The sequence below is a fragment of the Psittacula echo genome (assembly GCF_963264785.1).
Source record: "Psittacula echo genome assembly, chromosome: Z".
NCBI lineage: Eukaryota > Metazoa > Chordata > Aves > Psittaciformes > Psittacidae > Psittacula > Psittacula echo.
Window position 1 is genome coordinate 31,403,024 of NC_137742.1, and position 25,723 is coordinate 31,428,746.

The 25,723-nt window shown below is 39.9% G+C and overlaps 1 protein-coding gene across 1 annotated transcript in view; it reads right to left on the reverse strand.

Annotated features, from left to right (window-relative positions):
- The window catches only part of BRD10 (bromodomain containing 10), a 52,571-nt gene extending 42,197 nt beyond the window's left edge, over positions 1-10,374 (reverse strand). The window contains exons 1-2 of the mRNA XM_080637064.1: positions 9,669-10,374; positions 7,124-7,324 (exon numbers count right to left, since the gene is read on the reverse strand). Coding sequence (XP_080493190.1) covers positions 7,124-7,324; positions 9,669-10,243 — 776 coding nt within the window. The 5' untranslated portion in view covers positions 10,244-10,374. The remainder of the gene's footprint in view (positions 1-7,123; positions 7,325-9,668) is intronic.
- Positions 10,375-25,723: the final 15,349 nt, after the last annotated feature.

Sequence of the window (25,723 nt, forward strand, 5' to 3'; positions counted from 1 at the left end):
AATGGTTGTCCTGCGGCTTGTGTCATTTACCTTGTAACTAACTCCCTCAGTGCACAAGTGTACTGTCTAACTGTTTAGTACTTCATTCACATATAAAAGCCATTTTCCCTCCCACCCACAGGCATGTTACTAGTTGATTTGCAATGGTGGTCAAAAAGGAAACAAATATCAGATTGCATGAAGAATGTGATGGAAAATAACACTAGAAATAAAATGTCATTAATAAAAGGTTTGCCCTCACCTGAAAAACTGTATTCAGTTCTGGTCCCCCTATCTAAAAAAAGGATAGAGCAGAAATAGTGGGTATTCAGAGAAAGAGGTCATCAGTAATCAGAAGCCTGTTAAAAACTTCTGAAAGATCTGGGAGTCCACCCATAACACTCACAACAGGAAACATGACAGCAATATACCAAAGTAATATGATAGAGTGGGTACTTCTATTTACTTTTATTTGTAAATTCATAATGAAATTTAAAGGCAACAAGTTTAAGATGAAAAAGATGCTTCCACTTTAGATAATCAATTATTCGTAGCTTACCATCTAACTTAGTAGGACATAGGATATGCTAATTTAGTTCCAAAGTGAAAAATAGGACATCTGCAAGAATCACAAGAATATCAAGGTTTACCAGTAACAGGAGGGATTCTTCTTTAATGCCTCAATGGTAAACTAACATTTTTGCCTTAAGGCATAACCAGATTACAAAAGGTAGGATTAGGATACAGCTGTACTTAGGGGAAATTTTTCTACAGCTCTTTCAAAGCTTCTCATATATTTTTCTCACATTCTTTCTCTAAAGCTTCTATCACTGACCACTGTTAGAAACAAGCACCTGTGTACATCACTAATGTGACCTGTTGCTGGAATTTACATTTCCCAATTTCTAACCTCCAATTACATTTCTTCATACACAAGTAGAAAATAAATGTCATGTATCCATTCAAAGCATCAATGCTTTCCAAATTCAGCCAACGAATAATGCTATATTAAAATCTTTTTTTGAACATGAAGCTAATAGTGGCTTCTAGCATTAAGAATGTATACTTGAAGCATTAACTACGTATCTCAGTGCCAAAAATGTGACAAACCTAGCTTAGTCAACATTTTAGCACGGATGCAGGAGAAATATGCCATGACCACGAACTTAAAATTTGCATCTCTGAGTATGCAAAATGACATATAACACAGTAAGATTTCTCTGAATGTTTTATCTTATATAATTTAAATAAATGTCAAGGTATTTATTGCCATAATTTGAATAGAAATGTTTAATACTACATATATGCAGCCTTGTTTTTTACGTACCTATCAAATGCAGAAAAGCAGATTCATGTAAAACATAAAATGTAAATGTAAACCGATCAGTAAATTCTCAACTTCACTCTCTCAGTGCGCCATTAATTTTACTGTATAATGGATGAGATCTCAAGACAAAATCCCACTCTGCAGCACTGATTTAAAAACATACAATGAATGTGGTCTAATAACAAATGCCCATTTGCCATTCCAGATGAATAAACCAGTATATTCAACAATACTGCTTGTATAGATAAAGCGAGCACTTTTTTTAATTCTGATTTTTGTTCTATTTCCATGTGTTAATACTGCATTAATTTATAAATAAATGTAACTTAAAAAATAAAATCAAAATAAATAATTTAAGTGGGACAGAGGAAGAAATGATATGAAATAAAAATTAATTTCAAAGCACTCTCAAATCCCATTCCCTCCTTCCTCCTAACCATAAAACATATTTTCAAATAACCTGCTGCCTCCAAAAGGTGTGAATACTATTAAACTAGTACAGAAATATGCTTAAATATGAATAGACAGTTAGAAGGAACATTTGTAGAAACAATCACATCAGTATCATGTAATAAAAACACAGGTTGTAGATTTAAAAATACCGTCTTCACAAGCAGTTTCAATTTACCATCAATTAGTAATATAAATAAATGTAAAATTCTAAATATGCTCCATAAAATAACAATCATTGTACTATTTTAGAAATCTTTTTTAAAAGAAAAACATATCTTGTTTCACTTGCAAGAAGTCTGCCTTTTTTTTAAGAGCTGTCATTTTATCATAGTATCTGTAGTCATTCCATTCTCAGTAGACATTCAAGAGAAAATATAAGTAATTGCACACTTTCACATCTTCCTTATTGAGGTCTTCCTATCAGCTGCCTATCTTTTCAAGGGCATAGCTTTTCCCTGGGGCGTTTTTCATTGATTTTCTGTTTTGAGGGAGGAGGGGGATGAAGTGGGGAGAGGAGGTGCGGCAAGGAAGAAAGTGCGGAGGACAGAGGGAGAGAGAGAGAGAGGGAGAGAGAGAGAGAGAGAGAGAGAGAGAGAGAAACATTTGCTATTTAGGAGGACAAATAACCTTACACTGAGAAATTCTCTAGACAAACATATTTGGCTTTTATGCTGACAGCAACTGTAAAACCCCTTTGTTCATACTTTTATTTACATTTATCAGGAACATGTTTCCAGGCACACATGTTGTTTACAAGAATAACACAAGACTTACAAGGTTTAAGGTCAAGCTGACATTTCTAGACTAACAAAGGAAAAGTATACTCCTAAAACAATGTCTGCAGCAGTGGATAAAACCTGACCTTAAAACTCAGTAGACATGCCCAAGTAGAGATATCCCCTAGAACAGAGTCCAGACAACTCCCCACTTGTAATTTGCTCTCTTTAGACAGCAGACACATCTAGCCAGCTAATTCCTTCTCACTTAAAACAAGAGATTTCACTTGGAGGGCAGAAAAGACAAATACTAGATGGCACTTTCCCCCCCAACCCCCAAATTATCACTTCTGAACTACTATAGTATTGAGTAATTTTTCACACATAAATGGTATGGTACTGGAACTTGGATGACAAGGTATAGAGAACTGCTTTAATTCTACAATACTTGTTTCTACAAACTTTCTTTTTAAAATTATACTAGAAAGCTAAGTATAAAAATAGCAATATTATGCATTATTCTAAATTTGATCAAGATTTGATGGTCAGAAGAAACTGAATTTGCAGATGCCTGTGTGACCTGAATTCTTTACCCGTAATGTCTTACATAGGATTACAACATACTTTTTTTTACACACATTTTTCATAGGACACACTTCATTCCATGCTCACATCCTTGTAAAAGGCTAGACTGAATGTATACACATACCTCATTCCACAATTTGCTAATTTAAATTACTAACTTACAGCCAGAATTGAGCTCTTTAAATGTTTCAATGAGCATGTCTGAAACTTATCCCAGAGTCATGTTTTCAGAGATGGTAAAGACATAGTTTCACCTAGCATAATTTTCAACAAATCAAAGCTGTACAGACAGTTATTCTCATTGAAATCAACCAGTTAATTACCTGGCATTCACTGGTTGTTTAAAAAATGTCAGTAGGAAACTACTATAAATGCCTCTCAATAGGCAAGCATTTCCAATTATATAATAATTCCACCATTATTTATTGTTAACTAATATAGAAGTTAGTATGTCAGCATGTTACTTAATTAACATGTAATCAAGCAGCTGAGTAGAACCTCATGGGAATGTAACTGATATCAGAATATTGAATGTCTCATTTCAGTTAATCAGAACAACTGAAGGAAAAGAAAACTTCTAACAAGATTGACAAGAAAAGTAAATCAGATGTCCTTATACACATACATCGGGGGGGGGGGGGAGAAGTACTTCAGAAACTATCAGCTACAAAATAGTGAAATTAGCTTTGCAAAGATATCTTTCCAATTTTTACATGTTGAGTCTACCATGATAGATGTATTAGTTGGGGGAGATTATAACCATTAAACAAGCAAAAAAATTGAAATCAATTGAGGACACATAAAAAGGATATGGAACTGTTGGAATAAGTCCAGAGGAGGTCCACGAGGATGATCAGGGGACTGGAGCACCTCCCGTATGAAGATAGGCTGAGAAAGTTGGGGCTGTTCAGCCTGGAGAAGAGAAGGCTGCGTGGAGACCTCCTAGCAGCCTTCCAGTATCTGAAGGGGGCCTATAAGGATGCCGGGGAAGGACTCTTCATTAGGGACTGTAGTGATAGGACAAGGGGTAACAGGTTCAGACTTAAACATGGGAAGTTTAGATTGGATATAAGGAAGAAATTCTTTACTGTAAGGGTGGTGAGGCACTGGAATGGGTTGCCCAAGGAAGTTGTGAATGTTCCATCCCTCGCGGTGTTCAAGGCCGGGCTGGAGAAAGCCTTGCGGGACATGGTTTAGTGTGAGGTGTCCCTGCCCATGGCAGGGGGGTGGAACTAAATGATCTTAAGATCCTTTCCAACCCTAACTATTCTATGAAATAGATTATGCAAGATGTAGATAAACTACATGAAAGAAGAAGAGAACTTCCTATAAAGAATACATAGATACCAAAAAAAAAAAACAAAAAACCAAAAAAAAAAAAAAAAACCAACCCAAAAACCCCCCCAAAAAAAAACAAACCCAAAAGGATTTGGAGTAGGATTTCCATTAAGTTGATAAAGGAAAAGAAGATAAAAATCACACCTCAAAGTAGTCTTCCAAAATACACACCTGAATAAAAGCATCTAAAATCAATTCCAATATTTTTGGGGGAGTGAAATAATCATAAACTATTTTAAAGATTTAATTTACTGCATTTCTTTCTATTCATCATAAGATGGCAGTCCTTTACAAGAGTATCTGCATATCTAAAGCAAAGGATTAGATATTAACTTGGACTTCAACAGGCAATTTCTTTCAGTATCTGGCTAAGTTTTGTAGAAAGGCACTTATATTTGCAACCTTACTTATCTGGGGCTGAAAGCATGTAACTTCTACTCAGGTGACTAAGCAGTCTAAACTAAGATAATTACTAGCTAGAAAGTACATGTATGCTGAGTGGTCAGCTGGATGGCTAGGAAGTGAGCATTTTTGTATGTTCCTGATAACTCATCTGCAAGTTGTGTAAACAGCAGGTGCTGCCTATCCAAACACAACTGATGACCAAGCACACAGGAAAGTTACACCACAACATTGCACACAATTTTATGGGGAAAAACAGCAGCAGTGAAAGAGCAGAAGGAAGGCAAAGCTCAGTACAGTAGAATTTAAAATCCTGAACAGTTTAGACTCATTTGATGTGACCATCCCAGTCACTGATAACTACACCCTGACGCAGCATACCCTGCATTATAGCAACAGATTTGGACACTCCTTCTTTGACAACTCTGATGAAATACCAACTAAAACCACCAATATTAATAATCAATAAAATAGTATGTATCCATTAAAGTAGTGCTTTAGTCCTATGGATACAGTTTATAGCATGAATTCTACTGGGATACACTAAAATATGAATTCTGCATTAACATTTTCTGGCCTGAAAAAGATGGAGATAATTGTTCAGAATCGCATATTTAATTTTCCTTACAGATTTAGTATAAGATTTAAACAGGTATATCAGTTCAGCAAACTTCATTTTTGTTACAAAAAATGAAGAGTGAGTGAAAGCCATTTCTGAATAAAAATAGCATCTCATCTTAGTGTTGCAAGTATATGCATTCAGACATAAAACACTCTAAAAACGTGTATGTGCTGTATGATATGATCTTCACTGGTAACGCATTACTAAGCAGGCTCCCCAATTTCCAAGCTTTTTTCATAAAATACCTCTACAATGTACTGCTGGAACATCTGCATTGTGGTGAATTGGCAAACAACTGGTATAGAAAGGTTCTAGTTACTTTCAAAAACATGGTGAATCCCGCTAGGAAATAAGAAAAGAAGGTGTCTGAAGCATGATTATCTGAGGAGATAAACAGAATCAAAGAAATATTCAACCAGCTACCTGATGACACATTTTTACTGCTTCCTAACGAGTGCTATAGTTCGAAATTTCAGGGCATAAAGACACAAGCTAGTTGTGATCTTCTGTTAACGTGTAGAATCAACCACCTGGGGGTATCCTTTGCACTGGGACTTTTGAGTATATCCAGATAGATGCATTTAACTGTTAATTAAAGCAGTTTTGCAGGAACATGCATAAACAAGATGTACGAAAGCAGAATTTTTATTTCATGAGGTAATATGTTCTCCTGACTCTATAGGTGAATTAAAATGTAAGGAAAATGTCCTTTTTCATAACTGTTATGAAGTTCAGAGATCTAGAACACGGAACTGAACACAAATAATTTTACCAGAGAAATAACAACCCTGATGATTTTTTGATATTTTGCAAAGTATGAGATGGCAATATGAATCAAAATGCACTCATTTCTACAGAAAAATAACTGGTTAACGCTCAAGTCAGCCACAACTGCATGTCTTCAAATCTGCTGAAAATGAAGACTACCTGGAAAGTGACAGTGAACTGGTTATACACAGGAAAATTCTACAAAACTGTAAACTTTGAAAAAAGCCGACAAGATCTTGCTTCCTAAAACTAATAGTCTTACCATCATGCTTCATGTTCAGACATAGTCCCCCAAGCTACTGTTAAAGTATACAAGCTTACAAGCTTTTCTTTCCTCAAAGCAAAACATATCACAATCACCATTAAACACTGCCTAGAACTAATTACCTCCTAAATTTCGGAAAACCTCAAAATCCCAGAGTTAATTACACACATTCTAAATTTATTACTGAGAGTTAAATGCCACATCAGTGAGATAACAAGAGTGGCAGTGGCAGAGGTAATTTGCTTCTGGCTAACAGTGAGGAAAGCAGTGACGAGATCACAGAATTAGACTGTAATTAAGCATTCTGGTAGTTTTTAATCTAACTGTTGCATGGAAAACAGTCCAAGAAGAGGTGTGATACACCATGACTGAGGTAACAGGAAATTGCTGCAGGTTCTTGCAGTTACTATTAGAAGTTTCATAATCCTAAAATAACAGCAATCAATTTCTTTTAAAGTTTACCTGATTTTAGAAATTTTTCAAGAATGTGGTAAATTAAAAATTAATCTCGTTTTGTGGATGCACTGTATTGAAGTCCTAGTCATGAACTTCAGACAAAGAGCACTAGAACATTTATTTACCTAGAAAAGCCTTAAAGAGCTAGTGCCTGTAGAGAACTAGGAAGACATAATTATTTAAAAGTGAAACAAAACAGTTCTTCCTATTACCTCTTTTCCTCTTTTGCTCTCAGGTGTTCTTCTTGTCTTAGAACCTGAACCATCACAGACTCAAACATGCCTGTTGACAAGCCTACTAAATTGCGAGGCATGGAACGACGTCTTGTTGAAATGCATGCTGCTCCTTTCTCATCTTCCAGCCCATAACATCCTCTAGATGTTACAGCTATTGAAGTTTTCTCTCTCAAACGCCTAGAAGAGCAAGCCAGTTCACAATTACCATTTCCCTTATTAACAGCACATCAGTGCCTACACTACCAATCATATATCAAGCATATTTACTCAGAAAAAAAGCAGTTACTTTTCACCTGCCATTTTTTCCACTTTGAAAGTTCCTTCAGAAATATAAAGAATTAAAACCAACATCCTAACATGACCTATATTTACACATCTGTTAAAAACAGTGGATCTTTACCCCAAGTAAGTAAATATTATTTACAGATTTAGCTTCCTATATTAATGTGTATAAAAAATCAGAAAGAAAATACTTCCACAAGACTTGAGATAAGAAACTACCATTTTCTGAAGACATCTAAAAATACTGGGGGGGGAGGGGGAAGTGCACTTGTTGATTTGGGTCAGGGGGGCTGTGCCTTTAACAGCAGTTTAGTTTTTGTTAAAAGTTAAAAAAGATCAAAAAGCATAACACTATAAATTTGCCTGCAAAGTTATATCTTACACCGTTTCAAAGTACTCTAGCCAAAATGGTATGAGAAGTAACACTCTATCACACCTCTGAAAATATCTGAGGTGAGGGGGTAAAAAAAAAAAAATCTAGCCTCCATTCTAATGTGATTTTTCTATGGTCTGCAGTATCTGAGAGTCATGCAACCAACCCTGAGCCACTTGATGGGGTTTACTGAGGAAAATACTGCCCTAATGAAACAAGAATGATTATTCCAAGAAGTAGTTCTTGAATTCCATTTTGCTAATACAATTATTTCTGTTGAACACTTCAAACAAGTCTGTCTGAACAAAAACTATGAAAGAATTTTGAGATTTCTAGATTCTTTAATCCTTTCTATATCTAGTTCTTAGAAACTTACCAAGTGAGTGTACACAGACAAAAAATATTTACAAATCTTGAAGAGTTAGTATCAAAAATTCAGGATTGCTCTTTGCCTGTTTAATATTTCTTAATATTTACCTGAACAAAGACTGCATTTGTGAAAGAATGACAACTGAATTTGGTAAATGCATATACTGTGATATGAAGACGCTACCTAAATTGACTTCACTTTCTTATGTAGTTTCTAATAAAAAGGCATCTAGCATTCTTAGGTCTTACTGAATCCAATGACTAGGCATCTAATTTAACAGAGAAAACTCCACAAAATGTCTATCAATTCCATACAGTTGAGATGTTACAGTCAACACAACATACAAAGGGAACTTGGCACAAATCTTCAGGCTGCATCTGGTTAGCTATCCAGCAGTAATTCTCTTAAGCCAGCAATTCTGACTTTTTCTTTTTTTTTTTAATCAAGTTTTACTCAAGCAAACCAGCAACATTCATGCTCTGTTAGATTCAGCTCCTTCCCTTCTAGTCCCACACTGTCCTAGAACTGCTGCTGCACAAAAGCAGTTTCAAATACAGTGTTGCTACACCAAGACCGAATACATTCACTCCGGGTTATTGAGCTCCGCACCACGCTCCTCCAGTGCTCCTACCACACAAGCAAGGTCCTGTTTACCAGCTGGCGGCCAATGCTGTGTCACTAGCAAGTTTAAGGTTGATGGACATGCACAGCTTTATGCATTTCTCAATACTGTTCCTTCTTCACCTTCACCCTTTGCCTAAGTTAAACTCCTGAGAAAGTGCGTTTCAGTCACGATTTAAACTGGACTTTCTACAATATACCTTGACAGGTTTCCTTGCTTCAGCTGCTTTAGCTGATAAACAAGTTCCTGCCAGGGGCTTATACTTAAACATACCACAATTTCCATTTTGCCATTTAAGACTATAACATGCCAAACATTATCTTTCATTTTATGATTATTAAAAAGAAAAAAACACAAAAAAAACCCTTGTTATTTCAAAGCAGATACTTCGGCTCAAGAATTTATTCCTACTTGCTTTAAAGACATTAAAAATTTCAGACTGTAGAAATCATAATTTTGAAGAGCCAGATGCTTATGCAAAGTTTGGGTTAGTTTCACTTGCTTTTGACATAACAAAACAAAGAAAGGAGCATTAGGCATCTTGTCTAAACAAGTCCGCCTCCAGTTCTTTAAAACACTTCTTTCAGAAGCCTTTCTTTCAGAAAATCTTAACCAAGAAATGCTGAACCCTTTTTTATATTTTGGTATTTTCGGGTTTGGAATCTCCAAAGCAGACTGAATTGTATTCGAATAGTTCCCAGCAGGAAACATTCCTCTTTGTGTAAGCATTGAGAGTTCAAGTATTTTATTGTGGGGTTTGGGGTTTTCTTTTAATCCATGCAAATGGTATTTTTTACATAAAGAAACACACCCTCCTTTCCTACTTTACATAAACAGCACGTGGTTGGGCTCTTTTTAGGCTTTCTACACCTACCGGGACAGCAGCGCCAGCTTCTGCTCCAGCATCATCTCCAGCTTCTGGGCCTGTTTGGAGAGCCAGTGATCTACACCATTCAGTCGGTAACAAGTCTCCAGCATTAGCCGGAAGTCACCCACGAAGTCTGCTATCCCCGTGTACTGCCCACTGGAAAATTTTTCTTCCATCTTCAACAACCACATTCCAGCTGGCGACTGCTGAAAGGAGTGAGTGCTCTTACGACCCGAGAGGGAGCCAGCTCCTTCTTCCCTGATGGATGCCTGATCCGCAAGGGGCTTCAAAAACGGTGCTGTCAGAGGCCGGTACTTCTCCAGGAGAAACTCACGCAAGATGCGGTATCCCTGCTGCAGCTCGGGATTCAGGCTCTGCTCCCAGGAGCAGCCGCCGCTCTTCCCTCCATCCTCGTCCGGCTTCTCCTCCCCGCCAAGGCGGCTAACCGCGGAACGATCAGCCGACAGGTCTCCAGTCGCGGCGCCCGCGGGCTCTGCCGAGTCCATGTCTCCCACCCCACTCACGCACGGGGCCTCGCCGGCTCCGGGGTGACTGCCGGCACGGGGCCGGCTCTTCAGCATCACTTAGGGACCGCCGCGCTCTCCCTCGCCCAGCTGGCGAATCGACATCGGACTCACCTATGCACAGAGACACTATTCAGTCCCTCACCACGCTTTCCCGCAACTGCCTCAGCCTTGCCCCCAACTGCGGGGGGAGGGCGGGCCTCGGCTGCCGGGGCGGAGGCAGCAACCGGCCTCCGGCTTGGCCCGCCTCTCCCTGGCGCATGACTCCCCTGGCCTCCGGCGGGCGCGCCGCGGCCTGCGTGCGGCCCCGCCCGCCCGGGGACCGCGCCCTCGCCTGCAGGGTTCGCCTCCCGCGGTGGAAACCCACGCATCCCGCTCCCGACCCCTTCCCTGCCCGCGCCCCCCCCCGCCATGACGGGGCTTCCCTCCTCCACTCGCCCGCGTCCTCCTCCTGAGGGGAGGCGCAGAGGCCGGCCGGATGGTGCCGTGTCTGGGATGGCCGCTCGCGTCTGCGCGGCGGATGCTCTGCTCCCTTCCCTTCCCGTCCCGTCCTCGCCTCGCAGCGCAGCCCAGCAGCGGCGATTGGGCTGGCGGCGGGGCCACTTAACGGTCGGCGGGAGGGGGGAAGGGAGAGCGGGCCGAGAGAAAGGAACGCAGCGCCTCACCTAACGCGCGTGCGCCCGACCGGCGGCGCGCGGTGAGGCTTGGGCGCCAGGTGAGCTGACGTCATCAGAGGGCGCCTGGCGCGGCGCAGGGCGGGGCGGGCGTGTAGGAGGGAGCATGGGGCGGGACAGTGATGGTGGTGTACAGTAGTGATCGGGGTTGTTGCCTCGTATGGTGGTGGTGCTGGTGCTGGTGCATCGCGGCAGCCATCGGCTTCGCCAGAGCACGGACAACCCATCGCTGTTACGCGGTGGAGAGAGAGTCCCTCTAGGGACACCCACATAACTGTTTTCCCGAATGTTAAAGGTGTTGCGTTAAAGATGGTCAGCGGTTAATGCGAGGAAGTTTGCGAGAGCACTCGGTTCTACAGCCTGAAGCGCTCACCCGAGGAGTTAGGGGTTTGTGAGGAAAGGTACTGAAAACTGCGGTGAACCACCCTGCGGGTGCACGTGCAGTCCTTTCAGCATCCTCCAGTTCTGATCGCCCCTACAACGACACACTGAGGAGCATTGCGGAGCTCCAGGTGACGCCACAGTAGTAATAAGCACCCGAGGAACAGTAATTAGTGTGTCGAGTTTTGCGTTTCATCCCTTTACCATGTATAAGTTAAAAGTTTAGGGCACCTTGCTGGGGGGTGGGAGGAGTGGTGGTTTTGGTGAGGGAACACGGGACGGAGAAACACAAGTTTCTTTGCTCAAGCCTTTACTTCTGTAGGGCCATTCTCATCCATTCTGCAGGGTAACCTTGTGCAGAGATCACTCCAGAGACCCTGTGCATGACAACATCTTGACAGAACAAATCTGACTTTGCAAGATGAATGCAGAGCCACTCCCCTGTTCTTACTGCACTTCCTCGTTCTAGAGACACTGGGGAATTTCCATCTTCATTCCTGTTTGATCACAGTCGGCTTTCATAAATAGTTCTGTCAAGCTGCTTTTGTGGAAGGAGCCTGAGCAGAGGCCATGGGGATGGTACCACTCAGGTGCTATGCTTCCCTTGCAGGCTGTGCCTACACGACAGAAGTTTGGGACCCACAAGGTTAGCAAAAGCCCCTTCTAGCCCCATTTTCCAGCCACAGTCTACAAAGCCCCAGTACAGCCTATGCAAAAAGGTTGATCCCTGAGGTTCTGCCATCTCTCCTGATCACTTACTGATGTTACAGCTACCTGGTTTTATCCTCCAGAATCTCTTGAATTGCAGACTCCAAACACGTGAGGTCAGACACCTCAGCATGCCGGGTGTGGTATTGGAATAGGAGGCTGCAGCGTGCTTCCCCACTGGAGGGAGGTGGTCCTGCCTGGAGGGCCATTGTGCATTTGAGACCTCAGTGGTCTGTGCAACAGTTAACTGAGTGTAGCCACAAACAAGGTGACCTACAGGCCTGTGTTATGCTGTAGGTATCCCATGGCCACAGGATAAACTCAGCCAGCTCACTCTTAGGGGAGTGGTAGGCAACTCCCATGTTGTACTGGCAATTACACCACTCCATGGTGATGACCATGCCTCTATCTAAAAGAGCAGTGTGAAGTTATTGTGTGAATATTGTTTCTGTTTGACAGGAGAAATGATGAATAGAGTTGTGGTTTTTTGTGAGAAAATCCTCTAATAGTTTTAATGGCCATAATGGGGGAGCCTTTTCACAGACAGGGTCTTCATGGTGTGCTCTGATCAGAGGCCTTTTGATGCTGCACTGGTTATGGTTCACAGCATCTGAAATGCTGTAAGGTAGCAGTTCTCTATTTCTTTATGGTGTTAACTCTAATAAATTGCATTTTAAATTATACTTTACAGAGTCTGAATGCCTTTCTTACTGGGACCACAGTGGACCAGCATGTCCTGGTGCAAAAGAGAAGGAATCCTGTCTTGTGTTTCCACTGATAGCTTGCCTCGGAAAGAGTGCTCAGCTTGTCTAATTCGCACTCCAAGCTGAAGGTGGAGGGTTGTCATCAGGGGAACAGAAGTTGTGGAGGTCTTCCTGCAACATATGTGGAGATGAAATCAAAGAATCATAGAATGGTTAGGGTTGGAAAGGACCTTAAGATCATCTACTTCCACCCCCTGCCATGGGCAGGGACACCTCACGCTAAACCATGTCCCGCGAGGCTCTCTCCAGCCCGGCCTTGAACACTGCCAGGAATGGAACATTCACAGCTTCCTCGGGCAACCCATTCCAGTGCCTCACCACCCTTACAGTAAAGAACTTCTTCCTTATATCCAATCTAAACTTCCCCTGTTTAAGTCTGAACCCATTACCTGTTGTCCTATCACTACAGTCGCTAATGAAGAGTCCCTCCCCAGCATCCTTATAGGCCCCCTTCAGATACTGGAAGGCTGCTATGAGGTCTCCACGCAGCCTTCTCTTCTCCAGGCTGAACAGTGATTCGGAGAAATCTCCAGGAACTCACCAACAAAGTTTAAGTTGACAAGCAGGTATTCTTTATCACGGCACGGGAGACACGCGAATAGCTCCTCCTATCATGTCTCCCCAGATTGCTAAACAAGCCGTCCTTACATAGTTGCTAGGCATACATATTCATTACGTACATACATGCATATTCATGAGGCTACTTATGTATTACATCATTCTTCTAGAAAGTTTCCCCCCATGTGTACAAAAATGTGGTGGTGGTCTTTGGGGGTCGTTTACTTCTTCCAACAATCTTCATCACTTCTGGCAGTCTTTGAAGCATGTGCAGTAGATAATGCTTACACCAGCTTAATTGGTTCGGTAACACTGCAGACATAATCATTCTGTCCTTCTACTTATGAGTTAGCCTAGCTGCAGCCCATCCTGGACATCTGCTAGTTTCAGATACTGTTTATCTACACATCCTGTTTTTCTTACACTTTTTTTTGTACTAAGGTCACAAGGACCTAAAACTGCGCCAACTACAGCGATTTATCTTATACAAGGATTCTCATTATGTTCTCTAGCTGCACTCTGGCTGGTTTGGTTTTTTTTTTTTTCTTCTTTGAAACAGAGACTTCAGTAATTTTCCATTGCTACTGTTACAAAGCCATCAAACTTAACATTACTTAGAACTGATTCTACTTATGCACAAAGGTTTGCATTTCATTTTGTGCCTCCTTGTCTCAAATCCCCCCTTTTTCTGTCTTTTTGCAAATTCTTTTGCAACACTTTATATACTTCCATTACCGTTTAGAGTCTTTTTGAAATATTTTCCTGTTTCTACCTGATGCTTGATTTCATTCATTTTCCAATCTTCATAATTTATCATAGATCGTTTACAACACTAGAAGGAACATTGTATCATACCACAAGTAATCGATATTGAAACAATTAATACTAATATTCCTGCAATTAATTTCAAGTATAAATTTTGGTCCCAGGCTTGTACACCAATTATCACGTAAATCCAAATTATGACCGACGCAATTTCATACGTAAGGGTCCTGAAGGTTCAATCTGCCGTATCTTCTCTGGCTCTGGTCATTTCTTTATTCTTGAATAATGTATCCAAGCAGGTTGTTCCTTTATCTTCATTGCTGAAGAGGTAGTCAATAATAACTGGTACAGTCCACTCCTCTTCTCCTCTAGGTGATCTCCTGAAAAGTTCTTAATATAAAGCCAGTCTCCGGATCTGAAAGGGTGAACCGGATAATCCAAACCTCTTGCTCTTGTCCCTAATATTCTCTTATTTCTTTCTTCTAATTGTTTTCTCAGATTGACCGGAAACTGCCGGAGATAGCCTTCTCCCACTTCCTGAAGGCTTTCTCCTTTAGACTGGGATTGATATGGTCTTCCATGTAGTATTTCAAATGGGCTAACCTCTTCTTCCAACTGAGGTTTAGTTCAAATTCTTAATAGAGCCAGTGGTAAGGCTTGGTACCACTATAAATTCATTTCCTGACATATTTTACTAATCTGTTGTTTAATCAGATGGGTCAGCTTTTCTACTTGCCCACTGGCCTGAGGCCTGTATGGAACATGTAGTTGCCAATCAATTTCTAATTTTTTGCTAATTTCTTGTAACAATTTTGCACTCAGGTGTGAGCTTTGGTCAGAAGAAATTGCCACTGGTATTCCAAAATGAGGTATTATCTCCTTTAATAACCTTTTGATTACTTGTCCTGCATTATTTATTCTACAAGGGGATGCTTCTGGCCAGCCTGAAAAACTATCCGTTAACACCAACAAATATTGATAGCCTCCTTTTCTTGGTAATTCAGAAAAATCTATTTGCCACTGCCGTCCTGAATAACTTCCTCTCCTAATTGTCCCCATTTGATTTCTATTTTCAGTTTTAGGATTATTCTTACAACAGGGCTGACATTGTTTTGTCTCTAACTGAACTATGGTGTATAGATTCATTACTACAATTTGTTTGTCTAAGTATTTATATAAAGAGTTGCTACCCCAATGAGTTTCATTATGTTCCTCCTGAACTAAATTCGAGAGTTGATTATAGGGAATTACAATTCGCCTATCAGGTAACTGAACCCAACCCTCTTTGTTTTCCTCTCCTGTCAGATCTTCAATCAACTTTCTATCCTCTTTTGAATATCTAGGTTTAGATTTTTCAATTGTTAGTTTGCCATCAGGGATAACGACATGATTTTAGATTGTTCAGTGGCTCGTTTGGCTTCAAAATTGGCCAGATTATTTCCAATTTCCTGATTAAAGTCACCTTGTTGATGCCCTTCTACAATGCATAATAGCTACTTCCTCAGGTAGCTGAACAGCTTCCAGTAGCCGCAGAATTTCTGTAGCATGTTTAATCTGTTTCCCTTGTATTCAAAAGTCCTCGTTCTTTCCAGATGGCACCATGTGCATGGACTACACCAAATGCATATTCAGAATTAATCAGTCCAAATATTTATCCTTTAGCCAGTTCCAGGATTCTCATTAATGCTTTTATTTCTGCCTTTTGGGCGGAGGTGTTTACGGGTAAAGGTTTAGCTTCTACTACCTGTGAAGTGGTGGTAACTGCATATCCTGCCTTCCATTCACCATTTTTCATGAAACTACTACCATCAGTAAACCAAGAATCAGCATGTTCCAGAGGTTTCTCTTTCAGATCTGGTTGGCTCTAATATACAGTCTCTATAGTGGCCAAGCAGTCATGTGTTTGTGGTTCTGTTTATTGTTCCTGCAAAAAGGATGCTGGATCCACAACATTAGTGACCACAATTTCTATATCATCGTGTTCCACAGGGGTGGTCTGGTATTTTAAACAACATGAAGGAGATAACCTTTCTGCTCCAGGACTACTGGTACAACATGGGACACTAGCACAGTAATTTTTTGTCCCAGTGTGAGTTTGCAAGCCTCTTCAATATTCATGACAACTGCAGCCACAGCCCTTAGGCATCCGGGCCATCCTTTGCTCGCTTCATCCAGCTCTTTCGAAAAATATGCCACTGCCCTCTTATAGGGTCCTAGTTTCTGAGCAAGGACCCCCAAGGCTATTCTTTGTTTTTCATAAGAATATAGCCAAAAGGGTTTAGTCACATCCGGAAGTCCCAGAGCTGGAGTTCTCATTAGCTCTGTTTTTAAATTTCTAAAAGCCTCCTCTGCTGAATCAGTCCATTCTAAAGAGGGAGGATTTCCTTTTAACAGTTCATATAGTGGTCTTATCAGAACACCATAATCATGAATCCAAAGTCTGCGCCATACGGCCATTCCCAGGAACGCCTGGAGCTCCTTGACAGTCAACAGTTGTGAAGTTTGACAAATGGCTTCTTTTCCAGCGATTCCAAGTTCTCTCTGTCCTCTTGTTATTTCATATCCTAAGTAGGAGACTCTGGTTTGAATTAGTTGGGCCTTTTGTTTGGATACCCGATGACCATTCAGTCCCAGGAAATTCAATAATTCCACTGGACACATTCTTCGTTTGTTTCTGTGGCAATTAATAGGTCATCCACATATTGTAACAGAGTCCCCGTCTGAGTGGGTGGCTTCCATGATTCTAGTTCCCGTGCTAACTGATTTCCAAAACTTGTTGGACTGTTTTTAAACCCTTGAGGTAATACCATCCAAGTTAATTGGGTTTTCTTTCCCGTGTCAGGATTTTTCCATTTGAAAGCAAATAAATTCCGGTTTTCTTTGGCCAGTGGTAAGCAAAAGAAAAAGTCATTTAAATCCTAGATGACAAACCATTTCTGATTATTACTCAATTTAGTCAATAAGGTATACAGATTAGCTACTATTGGGTGAATATCCTCCACAATTTTGTTGATTGATTCTGAGATCTTGAACCAATCTGCAACTTTTCCCATTGGATTTCCTTATTATATTCCAATTCACATTCAGTTAATAATCTATGTTTTAAAATTTATCACTGATTTTGTAATTCCCTTTGATCCTGCAATTTTAAGGGATATTGTTTTATTTTAATTGGGCAGGCCTCCCCTTTTTATTTCTACTTTAACAAGCAAAGCATTTTTCGCCTTACCTGGAACTTCAGATGCCCATACTTCCAGATATTCCTGATTAAGGATTTCTTCTATTTCAGCAAGGTCCTCCTGTTCGCTTTTCTGTTAAATTAAAGATAAACTCAAAACTGCAATTAATTGATCCTTTTTAACTCTTAATTCCATTTTGCCTTCTTTAAATGTTGCTTCTCGCCCTAATAAAGATTTTGGAGAATTTGGTGTGCATAAAAATTTATGCTTTCCTATCTGTTTTCCCAATTTGTACTTTAAGGGTTTCAGAAAGAATGCCTTTTTTTTTCTTTTTCTTTTTCTTTTTTTTTTTTTTTTTTTTGGCAGCTAGTAGCTCCCACAGGTGTAGCAAATTCTTTTCCCCCTGATTTAACTCCAAATATGTTGCTCCTGTATCCACTAAAAATTCCACATCATTTTCTCTAATCCCTAGCTTAAATTTTACCGGTGGATCTGCTAGGGTAGATTCCCCAGATCCCCGTCAGTCTAGTTCTAATTCAGTCACCGGAGCCACCTTAGGGGTATTCCTTTTAGGGCAGTCTCACTTCCAACATCCAAATTCCTTACAGTATGCACACTGATCCGGTCCCATAGGAGAATTCACTGTTTCACCTCTGCCTGACATTCCTCCTCCACCTCTGCCTCATCCTCTCACGTTAGTAACCTCCACCAGTTTCTACTTGTCCCAAAGCAGCCACCATAGCCACAGCTATAGCACGACTTGGCTTTTTCTTCTCTACCTGTGTCTGGTTCCTATACGCTCTCCATGCTTCCTCCTTCACTCCCGTCCACATTTATCCAACAAGCCTTCAGTCCCGCCTGTTAACGTCTATTCCTACCTGTCCACCTGCCCCAGCACTCATCCGACGCTCCAACACAGGAGCTGTGAGCTCCCCTCATTTCCCCTTGGGTTCTGTTTTAACCCTTTCTTAACTCTGAATGTGAATCTGCTGCTTGTTGCCAGTGACAGCAATCTCTTCCTCATCAATATCAGATAGGACAGATGCAGAGGTCTTCCCGATTACTCTGGGGTTTTATTTTTGTTTTGTTTTGTTTTTAACTTTAAACATCTTTCCCCAATATCACAGGCTGAACAACATCTCTCCAGCTTAGCTTTCTGGTTTTCCCTGTCCTTTTCCAAAGCCAAAATTAAGGGATCTGGTGGAGCTATATGAATTTCACATTCCGTCTGTCATTCTGGGTGGTTTCTTGAAGTGAAAAACATGTCTGCATACATCACTTCATCCTATTTTCCTTGTCGCCTTAAGAACAACATCAATTGTAACAATGTATTATAGTTCAGAGTTCCATTTTTCGGCCATTTTTCCTGATCTTCCAAAGTATACAAAGACCACCATTGGTTACAGTATTTTATCAACGTTTTCTTGTTTACCGAGCCCCCAGGAAACCCTCCCAGTTCTTTCCAATGTGCCAAAATACACTGTAAAGGACTCCTTTTAAAGATTTCTTCACTCTGTTGATTTCACGTTATTAATTTCACATACACGCACACTAGGGATCCCACAGACACACTCCACACAGTTACAATACTTGAGACAAAGACTAAATTCAAACCAACTTCCTCAGCCTGTCTTTTTACGGGAGGTGCTCCAGCCCCCTGATCCTCCTCATGGCCCTCCTCTGGACTTGCTCCAACAGTTCCATGTCCTTTTCCTGTTGAGGACACCAGAACCATACACAGTACTCCAAGTAAATCAACTGTAGAAAAAGCATGATTGAAGATGATAGAAAGCAGCCAGCCAAGTTACAGTGGAAATTTCTAGTAGAAATTAATTAGAAGCAGGTTAGACTGGCAGCAGGTTTAGCAGCTTTGTGGCTTCTGTATATTCTGCCAATAACACTTGCTTCCTGCTACCACTGGGTCAATCAAATGGGAAAATTCATCCAAGCAAGATTCTTAGGCCTCTTCCTACAGGACGCTCAAGCAGTGGCTTCTCTTTTCCCTTCAGTCTTTGGCCTAACAATATGTAAGGCCATAAGTCCTCACAAGTTTTGAGATCAGGCCTGCCCTGGTTTAACAAGGGTCAGTTCTTCAGTAATCTTCAAAATAAGGCTTTTCTTTCTTCAGGACTATGATTGTCCTCCTGTATTCCAGCCCCATTGGGATGTGGCTTGCTTGCAACCTGCCAGCTGTGTGACCATGACTTTGCAAGAAATCTGTAAGCCATAGGAAATGTAAAAGTTGAAAAAAGCTTAGCAAGGCTATAGACAATTCAACTATTTCATCTGGACCAAACATGTGATATTGTAGGAAAGAGCGATTTGCAAGTCCAGTTCTCCTTGCTTGGGTACTGTGGCACTGCAACCCTTGTTAGAAGCACTCTGCCCAGTGTGCCTTCTGTGTCTCTTTGCTCCTGGCCAGACTTCTCCCTAACACGTTATACCGATGTACACCTGCTTATGATTGTCCAAAATGTGGGAGGCATCCTCCAAAGTGCTTCTTTGTCCCTGAAATACAACTTCACAACAACTAGAAATGGCAACAGTAAATTTGATTTGAGTTGTCTCAGCTAACCGGCTACCAACTCTCCAGCTGCCGAAAACCTCTTGGCATACAGATGCCTATTATGAATTCTTTGAGGCGATTGTCTTCTTAAAGAAAGAAGAAGAATTATTAGTCTCTGGAATATGCAGCTCTGTAATGAGAAGAGAGACTATAAAGAACTAAATGCCAGTATCTGTTTTCCAGTATCTGTTTTCCATGGGGTTTTTTGTATTCCAAAAAGTTTAAATTCAGTGTCAGGACTGAGAAAACATGGATGGCCATCTCATATGCTGCATATTTAAGTAAGTAAGGTCAGTTATTTTCAATGTATGTAGGTAAGTTTCTTTTCAATATATGTGTAGCTTTCAATTCCACTTAAACTTTGTTGCTGTTGTTGTTTGCTTGTTTTTTAGAAGAAGGGCTTGTTTGCCTGAAAGCTCATTTATACTTTTTTTCACCAATACCAGGTAGCTCAATGAAACTTATTGCTATACATCTGGCTTTGCCTTAAGGGAGAGCTTGTAGTCAGAATTCTGCATACAGTTCAAAGACTAGTACCTGGGAAGCCATAAGATGTGATGCCCATTGGTTTTGGTGTGATAACACCTCAGCTATATTCAGGTCTGCCTCAGAAAACAGATCTTTTAGTCTGTGCTGATGAAAGAAATATGGATTGTAAGATCATACTCTGAGATTAAATTTACAGTCAAGAATAGGGCCACACATGGCAAAGCAAGATCATATAATTTATTGTGACCTGTGACTTATATCAGCAGAATATTTTAAAAAGAATATTTTGTCTAAGCATGCAATTGAAGCAGGATAAATGAATAAAAAAAAAAGTACCTGAAATGAATTGTAGTGGACAACAGACCATTGTAGTCCTCTACAACAACTTTTATGTGTTATTTTGTCTTCTGTTATGAAAAAAACCCATTGCACATAACCAATACAGTAAGACACTATGTTCTTTCTAAGTTTTGCCACATGAGTGCACTGTTGAATAAAACCATACTCCACCCGTGCTTTAAGTTACAAGGTGGGACTCCATTTCGAAGTAACCAGGATATAATTGCTAGAGCAAAAGCAAACAAACTTTAGAAAATATGTAACAGCGATAAAATGGAGTTGCGTTGTACCACATTCTGAATTAGTAACAGGAGCTGTGACCCACATATCAGAAAAAATATTGTTTAGAATAAGTAGAGCTGATACATTTAATACTTCATTGAGGCCTATTCTGCTTTCTCTCCATACAGCTGAATTTGATATACAATTTTTTGTAAAATGTCATCATATAGAATTACGTGGTTTTTAACATAAAAAATAGTTGCAAATGTAGATTTGAATGATCTTATCTTGTCTTCAAGACAGAACATTGCACTAAATGAGCCCCTCTGCCTTCATGCTGTCACAATGATGACAAGAAATTTTGCAATTAGAGTGTTATCCACAGTGTCTGAGGTGGTTAGGGAAAAGGGCAAATGCCTTGTGGATAAAGGTATACCATAAGGAAGAAACTGGAGATATGTTTTGGGAAGAATAATCTTCCATATACAGTTCACAAAGGACAGTATGATCTTGTAAAGGAATAGAGAGAACTGTCAGACCTGACCAGTATCCTCTACCTCTGAAATGAATGTTGGGTGAGGAAACCTTAGCACGTCACAGAGATCAAAATCAGGGATCTAAAGTTAAGTGTTTTAAGTTTCAGTTTTAGTTCAGTTTTACACCAACCATGAAAGCATCTACAATTTCTACAGACACCAACTGACAATGTAAATATTTAATCTCTTTCTGAAACTTGATTTGGGTTTTATAGTGTGCCCTAACCTTATACTTTGCCTTTACATTTACTCTCAAACTGAAATCAGTGTTATTAGACCATAAAGGAACAGCCAGTGGCTACAAATACTATACAGAGTAAGATGAACTACTGGGCAAAATCCAACAGGTTAAACTGCTTGCATTACCTGTGGCCATTGTCTATATTTTAGAACAGATTATATGTTCATTCTTGGAGATTTATATGTATTTCTCCCCCAGAGGGATGGGGAGGAGAATCGAAAGAATGTAACTCCCACGGGTTGAGATAAGAACAGTCCAGTAACTCAGGTATAACACAAATCACTACTGCTGCCACCAATAATAATAATGATAAGAGAAATAACAAGGGAAGAAAATATGATACCGCTCGCCGGAAAAGAGCCCGACCGAAAAGAGGACGTGCCCTTCCGGGTAGCTCCCAGTTACATCCCCGGGCATGACGTGCTGTGGTATGGAATACCTCTTTGGCTAGTTTGGGTCAGGCGTCCTGTCCCTGCTTCCTCCCGGCCCCTCCTCCTCCCTGGCAGAGCATGAGACTCACAAAGTCTTTGGTCAGTCTAAACATCAGTTGTTATCAGCTTTGTTCCGAGGCTGAAAGTCAAAAACACAGTGCTGCAACAGCTACTAAAAAGGAGAAAAACTGACTGCTACTGCTGAACCCAGGACAATTTCTCAGAAGACATGTAAAATAATTAACAAAAAAATTACTCTAACCTTCTTAAATCCAAAGGCCCTCTGGCTCAAATTGTTGTCTCTCTCAACTTTTTCAAGCGGACTATGGTATTGTTGTAAAAGACAATATCATCATTCCACAGCCCTCAAAGAGTCATTTAGTTGCAGTTTTTCGTTCAGCAGGGTACGTCAGTCTGTCTGCTATTCAGCTGCTGATGTTCACAAACCTTGAAAGGATGTTTCAGCTGAGCTTCCTCCTTCCATTCCCTCAGTGAACTTGATCATTATCCAGCAGGTTCGAAAGTTATTGGAGAGGAGAGACAGACAGACAGCACAACTGTATAAGCCTCAGTTCCTTAGAAAATCAGAGTAGGAGAGACTTACTAATCTCGAGCACTGTACATTTTTACTCCTCTCTCCGTAATTGTGCAACACAAGAAAGACAACCACAAAAGTGATTCATACAGAGTTAACATTTAATTCTGTGGAAGATTTTGCAGTTATACTTTAGTATGTCTAATTGCAGAGCTGAAACTTGTTTTTCATTATTCTGGTAATATAGAAATGGCAGTTATTTCCCTTTCCCATTGCCGAAGAGTGAAGAAAAAAGAAAATAATTTTAGTAGCAGACAGCTTTTAAGAGAACCTGGATATGGACATTGAAGTATATAGAGAGGCAATGTTTAGATGAGTGTAGCATTTGCTCCATCCACTGCCCTTTCAGTTCTTTTAGAATCATTAACTGTAGAGACCATGCTCTACAGTATCTGAGAAGATGTATCACAGAACAGGGCTAAAGCTGAAGTTACCCAGTTATGAATGTCTGCTTCTGACAGGCAAAAAGCTAACTCCTCAGAATATGTTCACATTATCAGCAGTTTTACAGTATGCATTGTGTGTCACTATGCCTGATGGCTGGTGTAACAAAGGAAGGTCAAACAAAAGAAGCTGTGGCAGGGCTTAGTCACCTTGCACATTGAACACACATACAGGACAACACTTGTATCCTACTGTACCGGTCCATCAAAGAAGAGTGGAAAGATTGGGCAACACTTGAAAAGTATAAATTTAAAGGATGATCTGTATTTCTGGATAACTGCAAATACTGATGCTTATTCTGGAGGGTTTTCATAAAAATTGTAGGAATCCATCAGTGAAATTTGATTAAAATTTAACAGTCTTCAGTCTCATCCAACCACATCTCTTCTGTACATCTGTTTTGACTCTACATTCAAATCAAAAACATTATTTTCAAATAGGAGATTTACAAAAGTCAGAGTAAATAAACAAATCAATCTATATACATGATAAATCTTAGTATTAATTTCATAGTATCACTGGATAGTTGATTTTGAAACAGACCTCTGGAGGTCTTTTGCCTCCATGCTTAAAGCAGGGGCAACTAGAACAGCTTGCCCAGGGCCTTTTTCAGTTTGGCTTTGAGTATCTTCAAGTATGGAGGCTCCACAACCTCTCCAGACTCTCATTGAAAGTCCCCATTTAAATCATGACAGCTAAAGAGAAGGTTACCTGGTTTTAAAGAGATAGCATGGCCTTCTTTGTGTAACTTTTAATATGAAAACATAAACATCTGGAATGTCCATTTACATTGTGTCAATCCCACTCTTTTGAAGTTAACCATACTCTGCTTTGGATTAGAAGGGCTAAAGCCAAAGTTAATGTGACTCAATTCCGTATGTAAGAAAGAGAAGCTACTGTAGTCCAAGGACATATCCCGACAGCCTACATGTTCTTCTCTATGTGCAGTGAAAGCACATGACTTAGAGCACTGCTGGGTATTGCAGCATATTACTGTGCTGTGGACCACTTTTCTTGAACCCCTTTTGTGGACCTGTGCATCCCTTAGCAAGTGAATAGAGCACATCTTCCGTCATCTCAGGTTCAAAAGACAGCTGTCTATTATTCCTAGAAGCACCAAACATTATGTAATCCATAATGATTAAAGAATAACTGCAGTAACATTTAGTGTAAGAACTCTAGACTTTGAGAAATGTTGAAAAGTAGTAAAATGTCAGTGGAGCAGACATAGCTTCTGTTTATACAGCACCATTTTTTACTATAGTGTGTGTGCTTTTAAGAGCAGAGGTTTCTCAAAAAAATGGTGAACTTCAGGAGTGGTCAGCATAGACATTACTAAGTCATTAGTCTTCTGTTGTATATAGGAACACATAGAGGTTTAAATAAGTGCCTGCTGTTTTAAGTAGTAGACAGCTTCACTGCACAGTAGAACAGAATTATTTAGTGACAGTTTGGAAGTACTGGGAGCAGTAGATAGGCTACAGCAGACCCAGTCCTATAAATGTCTTTGGCATGCCATGTAAACAGGATGTGAAGTATGATACAGTAGACTGTTACATGCTCATGTTAAAATATTCTGAGAATATTAAAAACACCTACAGTTTCCAAGAACAAAAAAAAGATTGCCACGTCAGTTTGTGTCAATAAGCTGCTAAATATAATCAGTTTGGTATCCTAATGCATTTGGGGGAGAAAGACCTGAATGTAAAGAAAAGGAGGAACTTCTCATCAAAATTTTAGCATAATGAAAATATAATCTGTATTCCTGAATAGTAAGTCACTGGATTTTAGACCATAAACTCTGTATTCAAATTTATAGCAAGTATTTTTGACCTGACATCTCCAAAATATGAAAATGCTGTATTTCACATCAGTCTGGATGTTTTCAGTCACTTTCATTGAAAATATTTTGTATAGTCGTTCTTTAGAACATTGCTACTTGTGATCAAACTTTTCCCCAGTGTAAATCTGGCAATACAATGGAGTCAAAATTAGAAATGAGCTTTTATTTCTGATCTTTTTTCTGCTACAGTCCATTGGCTATGTTTCAGTTTTGTTCCAGCTTTAGAGACTCTGAGTTAGGTCTCTTGCAAATTGTTTGCAAATCAGCTTGCTGATAAAATGTAGTTGCCGGTATTTAGTGAATGCTCAATATTATTTGTGCAATAGCATTTGATACCAGGAAACCATTCCTTCCTCTCAATGCTGCAAATATTGACTTTTTGCAGATGAATACCCTTTTGCCTAAAAAAAAAAATCCAAACAAACCAGTTTAGGCAGTTGTTTTCCTTATTACTTTCCATGCCAATAATTGTACTGAAACTAATTTTATAGTTATTTTGCTGACATTTTTCTTAATATGACTGTTTTCTAAAGGCTATTGCTTTTCAAGATAATTGAATATGAGATACTAATTTGAATTAAAGGAAAAACTTGAAGATATATCCAATGATGTACTGGACCTAGCATTGTAATTATAGGGATACAGTTATTAGGGGGGGTCCACAACTGATGAAATACATCCAGTTTAATGGCAAAGCTAGGAAAATTTAAAGCAATACAAAACCAAACACACAAGGAAGAAAAGTGAGAGACAGAGTGACAGAGAAAAGAGAAGGGAAATGTAGGAGCCAAGAAAGAAATGG